Source organism: Hipposideros armiger, unplaced genomic scaffold (assembly GCF_001890085.2).
Source record: "Hipposideros armiger isolate ML-2016 unplaced genomic scaffold, ASM189008v1 scaffold_397, whole genome shotgun sequence".
NCBI classification, from domain to species: Eukaryota; Metazoa; Chordata; class Mammalia; order Chiroptera; family Hipposideridae; genus Hipposideros; species Hipposideros armiger.
In genome coordinates, this window is record NW_017731747.1 from 521,524 (window position 1) to 528,150 (window position 6,627).

General features: G+C 35.4%; 1 protein-coding gene across 1 annotated transcript in view; it reads right to left on the reverse strand.

The window, feature by feature from the left end:
* Window positions 1-6,627, reverse strand: part of PCCA (propionyl-CoA carboxylase subunit alpha) — a 353,425-nt gene that overhangs the window by 295,475 nt on the left and 51,323 nt on the right. The window contains exons 5-6 of the mRNA XM_019663655.1: window positions 5,126-5,239; window positions 3,233-3,286 (exon numbers count right to left, since the gene is read on the reverse strand). Coding sequence (XP_019519200.1) covers window positions 3,233-3,286; window positions 5,126-5,239 — 168 coding nt within the window. The remainder of the gene's footprint in view (window positions 1-3,232; window positions 3,287-5,125; window positions 5,240-6,627) is intronic.

A 6,627-nucleotide genomic window follows, 5' to 3' on the forward strand; every position in this document is an offset into this window, starting at 1 on the left:
TGTTCAGCATCTTAGCTGTAGAGGGCAGTGTCACTGGCCCTCATATGTGGGATCCGAACCAGGGCCCTCTGGCGTCCCAAGCCAGTTCTTAACCAATGTGCCACTCGGCCGGCCCGAAAATTGCTATTCTTTATGAAGGTTATTTGTAACTTTGTTAACAGTTCATTTTTTAATTATTTCAGCAAAAACAAACAAGGTATGATTTTATTTAAATGATATACAGTAGGAATTATATGTAATCTGATCTCACTTAGTGTAAAGTAAGCATAAAGAATAAAGTCTTGTTAAGGAAATTTATAAAATTTAGTATGCTTTTACTTTTGGTTTATTGTATACTGTCTAAAGCAAATAATACTACAAATTCAGAAAAAATTCAACAAATCATTTTTATTCATCACTATTCACTAAAAACAACAAAATATCACATAAAACACAAATAGTTTTCCTATAAACAAAATAAATATTATGCTGGTCTTTGAACAGCAATAAAAACAACAGAACCAGAAATTAATGGAGGGAATCTCCATATCTGATTAAATTTCAAACATAAGATACAGTATTACAATAAAGGGAACTCCGTAATATGAAACTCAAAAAAAAAAAAATTCCATCTTCTACGAGTGTTCCTTGCCAAAAGTTTCCACTAACATGATAATCTATCACCACTCTGTTGGAAATCAGATTTCTAAGAGTATACCCAGTTTGGAATAATAACTATCAAATTTCAATGGTTAGTCACCAATCACACAAATAATGTTTATATGACATACAATCTGTAAGCAATTTCATTTCATTGTGTTATTATGAACTTACCAACTATAACCAGATATTCCAAAAGGAGCATTTTAAATGGCACACTCCAAGAGTTAAAGGCTTCAATGGTAGGAAAACCATATCCCAGATAAGAAACTTGCCATGATGCAACCCAAAAAAAAAGTGTTATCACTAGTTCCATATTTTCATAGTAAACAAAAACACACAATTATGCTCCTTCTAGTTACAAAACAGTCCTTTCTGTGATAGGCATAAAGTTTTCTTTCAGGTTATTATTTTATAATTCTTAATCTAATAACATTTATTTAATCCTTCCAAAACATTCATTGAATTTACTAGGTAGAAATCATTAGGATAGCTAACAAAAGGGAAACAAAGACTGCGAAGATCAAGTCTCTTGTCTCAAGAGGACATTAAAATACAGAAACAACTTTAACATAATGTGGAAAGTGGTGTACCAAATAAGAAATCTGAAAAAATAAAGTAAAATAAATTTTTTTAATGCTCTAAAAGACTTCTCACCAGAGAAAAGGGATTACTTCTCACCAGAGGGATATGGAAAACTGTCCTGGTAGAGCTAACATGAGAATTGTGCCTTTAAGGACACATGTAGTTGGAAATGTGGGAGGAGAGAACAGGTGTGCCCACTGGAAAGAGTGATGAAAGGCATGGATAGGCAAGAACCAGCCATGTTTGGGAATAGCATATAATCTGGCTTGGCTGAGGCATAGCACTGAAAAAGGGAAATGGAGGAAATAAGATTAGAAAGAAAATTAGTGGCAAAAAAAAAAAAAGGTAGTCACACATTCTACACTATTTTCTCTAATGTGAAACCCCTAATGGAAATCTTCCTTATCTTCATTCACAGAGAATCTGAACTCCTTCGTAGTATTTTCTTTCCTGAATCGAAGTCATTTGTGTCCTTGTCTTATTTTCCACAACATGACTACAAGCTCCTCATCAGCAGGACCTACATCTGGTTCATTTTTATACAAATGCCCTGAACATAGATACCAAATAAGCATTTTTTAAATCATTGAATAAATGCATGAATGAATATTTTGGCCATGTCATTGAACGTCTCTGGGACTCAAATACTCATTTATACCAGAAGTTCGCAAACTTTAAGAGCCATACAGTAAGTATTTTAGGCTTCACAGGCCACTCTCAGCTACAGCTACACAGCTCTGCTGCTGTAGAGCAAAAGTGGCCCAGACCACCACACGTACATGAATGAACATGGCTGTGTGCCAATAGAACTTGATTTACAAATAGACTCAGGCCTCATTTGGCCCACAGACCATAGTTTAGAGACTCCTCACCTATAAAAACTTAAATTTAACACATTATATTGTACAAGTACATTTAAATGTAAGCATTGGGTCATCAGGAAAGTCATGACGTATTTTTCTATGTTTTTCAATGCAAAAATGTGTCATGACTTTCCCGATGACCCAATATTATGTGCAAATCATTTTCTTACATAATGACAAAACCTCAGCCAAAAATTTCAAATAAGATAAAAAATAAGAAGGCGTATAAACAGGAAAATATAAATATAAGGCATAAAACCTGGTAAATCTGGGTCTTTGTATTGTTCCACCAAATCTGCCTTCTCTAGACACTTGTTACTATCACCATCTGTGTGATCTTAAATCACAACCTCTTTAGGCCTTAATTTTTAATCTAGAAAGTAAATTGGTTAGAATAGATCATTCTAAGCTAGAACTCTATGATCTTAAGAACTGTTCCAAATTAAATTTATAAACTTTAGGTGGGAATTTTATCCAGAAAATGAGTACATTCGTAAGTAATTTTGAATCCATGGCAGAACAAAATACAAACACACCACCAGAAACAAAGTATAACATATTAGAATATAAATTAAGATAATTTAATACCTGGGATAATTGATCTAATGAGCTTTTAGAAACATTATTCATAATGATATTTTAGCACCTGAAAACTAAGGTTTCAGTACCATCTTGAATGTGGTTTTAAATACATCTGGAAAAATCAGTTTAATGGCAAATAAGGTTATTTCACCTACCTAGAAATGTGATAGCAGAAGAATACTCAGATTGTTTAAAAATAAAAAAAGAAAAAAACTTTCCCAAATAGAGAAGGTGGTAAGATTTGCTCTTAAATGTCACTATAGTCCATTAAAGAGAAAAAGTAAAATCTTACTTCTGGTTTCACATGCTTAAAAGTCAAAGTCCATGCAATATATGATAAACTAGCTGTCATTCATTAGGTGTAATGGCGATTTTATAACTTTTCCATTTTTACTCTTCAAATCAAGACAGGTTACAGAATAAAAACTGTACTTTTCACAAACTATTTTCAAAGAATTGTTGGGTCAATTAAAATTCTATAATTCATCACTACCCACATTTACAAAAGCAACACAATTACATCGCTTTCTGAAATATGAGTTAACAGTTCATTACAAACTTACCAAACATTTGGCAAATTCTTTGTTTTCTGAAAGAAATCCATAACCTGGATGTACCTTAGAAATGAAAACAAAACACACTTTTAATTTTACAATATTGCAAAACTTTGATAAGCAAAATATAGTGTATTAATGTGTTTGTAGTTCAAGGGCCCTGAGTAAGATTACTTCTCTGACATACTGGTCAGCTCCAACTCACGTTCCTTAAGCACAAAGTCAAATTCCAAGAAACTGCCTATTTTACCTTCACTTCAGGCACACTATCTGTCCTAACCGCAGTTCAGGGCCATCTACCTACACATCTTCCCATCCACCTGCATATGACTACACTAGTATTCAAAACAACTCAAACTCTGTTTTGGGGGGCTAACTATGGACACAAGTTTGGAGAATTTTCTAATGGCTGGTGGGTCCAAGAACTACATTAATGGAAACCTGCTGCAAGACAGATTAAAAAACAAAAACTTTTAATTCCCCTTCTTTACAGTACCAGGTACTGCTCCTTTCCAAAACTCTGGCCATTAGCCAACTAACATCTTATTTCTGACAACATGAATGTACTCAGCCACTACCCAAGGAGCAGTTTCTGTCAAATCTAACTAAAATGGAAGTTCGGTTTTACTTTCTTTGTACTCTGAACTTTTTTCTCCTAACACCTACTCCTCTTTCATTCCTCACCCCACTTAGCCATTCACAGCCTCTTTATGTGATGCCATGCAAGCCACACCGCTACAATCTAAATTCTACCACTGCTCTTATCAACTTTTTACTCTACCGCACTGGCCAAACATAAATTTAGACACTTTATGATCAGCCAGTATTAAATATATTTCCAGTAGAACAATTCTGCTTTAAAGAAAGGCAGATTTCTGAAGAGGCCAGTATCATAATCTAGAAGTAGCTACATCCAAGGTTTTTAAAAATAAACCAAGCTTTATAAACATGGCACAGAATAATGTAAACTACCGCAGCACAGGATGAGCTTCACTCCACCAATCTCATTTTATATAAATATTCAACTAAAGATTACATTCTGACAAGCTATAGTTAAAAGGTTAAGAGTTTTACCGTCATTAACTGTGCTAATAAACTGTAAACATCTATAATATGGGTTGATGAATTCAGTTTTTTATTTAAACATGCATCTTACTAAAACATTTCTTTGAAAAGAAATGTGAACACTAATTGAAGCACTCCAGGCTAATTGCTGGTGTTGGTTGCTTCCATCCAATTTTAGAGATAACTCTGCATAGTTTTTAACATTATATGTAATTGGTTCTGATACTAACACAGACACACCCCAACAACAAAACCACTATTCCTAATGTCAGAAACCAGTCTTTTCCTTGGATCTCACTTCATTCAAACAGATTTGGGGGTGAGGAGAATTACTGATTTCCCCATGTAAGTTATCAATTGATGTGATTAAACTGAAATAATTACCAATTACATTTTTTTATATTTCTGGAAGCACAATTAGGTGTACATAATTTTTAAGAGATTAAAATAGAATTTAAACCAGGGTCTTTTGAATCTTGTTTATAATACAGAATTTTTTTTAATGCTATTATTACAATGAAAGGGTTAATGCTCAAAACTAATTGGAATTACTTCTTTTTTCCCTAGCAAATTTTGAAATGAACTGAAACAGCTCCCTGGTGTGATAGCTGAATCCAGCAGCCGCGTGCAGGATCAGCAACCAACACTGCCAGATGCCACAGAGCCTTTGACTTCCAGTTCCACTAACAAATTCGGCCACATTTAACTCATGTGACATGAACTAACTGCAACAGCATTTTCAACCGTTCTTTCTTATTTTTTTCTTTAAATACAAACTCTAGCTTCTTGCTCACTACATATGGAACAGCTACAGCAGATAGATTCATTCAGACTCACAGCTTGGGCCCTGGTTTTCTTAATGGCTTCCATGATGGCATCCATGTTGAGGTAGCTTTTACTGGTGGGAGCTGGGCCAACACAGACAGCCTCGTCCGCCATTTTCACGTGAACCTGAAGAGACAAATCTCTGCATTAATAGATGCTCCCAGCAAAAAGAACTACCATCATCTGCAAACATACACAAAATCGCAAATCTAATAGCTTCGCATATCATTGATGGAGTCAGATCTCTTTTTGAATATACACTAAAAAATAACAATGGAACAAATAAGCTCAGGAACTATACTAACCATGATTTCATCTATTACAAGCCTAATCCATTGTCTAACCAAACAATGTCCATAATATTCTCTACCAATTTGATTAAGTTAATTCACAGCAAACGACTTTAGCCTCCTATTGGGCTGCGCTATACATAAATTTTATATCAAAACTACCCTGTTACATGTAGCCAGGGTAGCCCAGTATTTTAATAGCGAGCACTCATGCCCAGTTCTAAGCAAGCTCCCCAGGAAGTGGGGATAATTAGAGGGACTGAATGAAGGGATGCATTGAGTGTCCATGCACAGCATCAGGTCAGCACCAGGCACAAATTAAAGCCCAAGACGAAAGAGTCCAATATCACTACACGTGAACCAGAAAATCTTGAGAACCATTTAAATACTCTCACATTTGATCCTCGTCCATTTTACCTTTATTGCTAAAAGAACTGACATGTGCATTAAGTCATAAATCTACTCAAAACTCAGGAACATATGCTCCATTTGAAGACTACGCACTGTACAATGTTTTAAATCTATTTTTGTTTAAGAGGCGCTGAGCATTCAATACCGAAAAGGGTGTTTACTTCTAAAAGAAATCTATTCTTTTAAAATGATGGATTCATATATGAGGTGTGATCAAACAATATGGTAATGTTTAAATAAAAAAATGTATCACAGTAAAAGACACATTGCCATTAATCCCCCTCAAAACACTCTTTGAACACACTTATCCCATCATTCCTGCCATTTTCTGAAGCAGTTCTGAAGTCCTCTTTCGTGTCTTTAGTTACTCAAGGGAAAGATGGAAGGGATGGAGCAGGAAGGAGACAGCAAGTATGAGCAAAACCAATGCCATCCTGCTGAGATACAATGGATAGCAGGGGAAGAATCAGCAATCAGTGGGGGTGGGGGAGGAGTAGGGGGTGTTGATATGGTTGGTTGTAAAGGTTGGGAGAGGCAGTTATAGGTGAGAAAGGGATTAAGTGCTTTTTTAGCCTAGGAAACTCTTGAACAAATGCCTTTGGGAAGTAATCTACGGAATGTAAAAAGCTAAAAACACCTGAGATGAAATAATTCACGGTATAAGGTTTCGGATCGGTGGCAGAGCTAAGAGGTATGGGGAGGCAGGAACTGGGGGGACAGAACTCATCTTCTACACAGACAAAATAAATACCAGCAAGATGGGATTTTAGAAGAAGGAGGGGAAGGGAGGAAGGGAGGGAGGGAGGGAGGGAG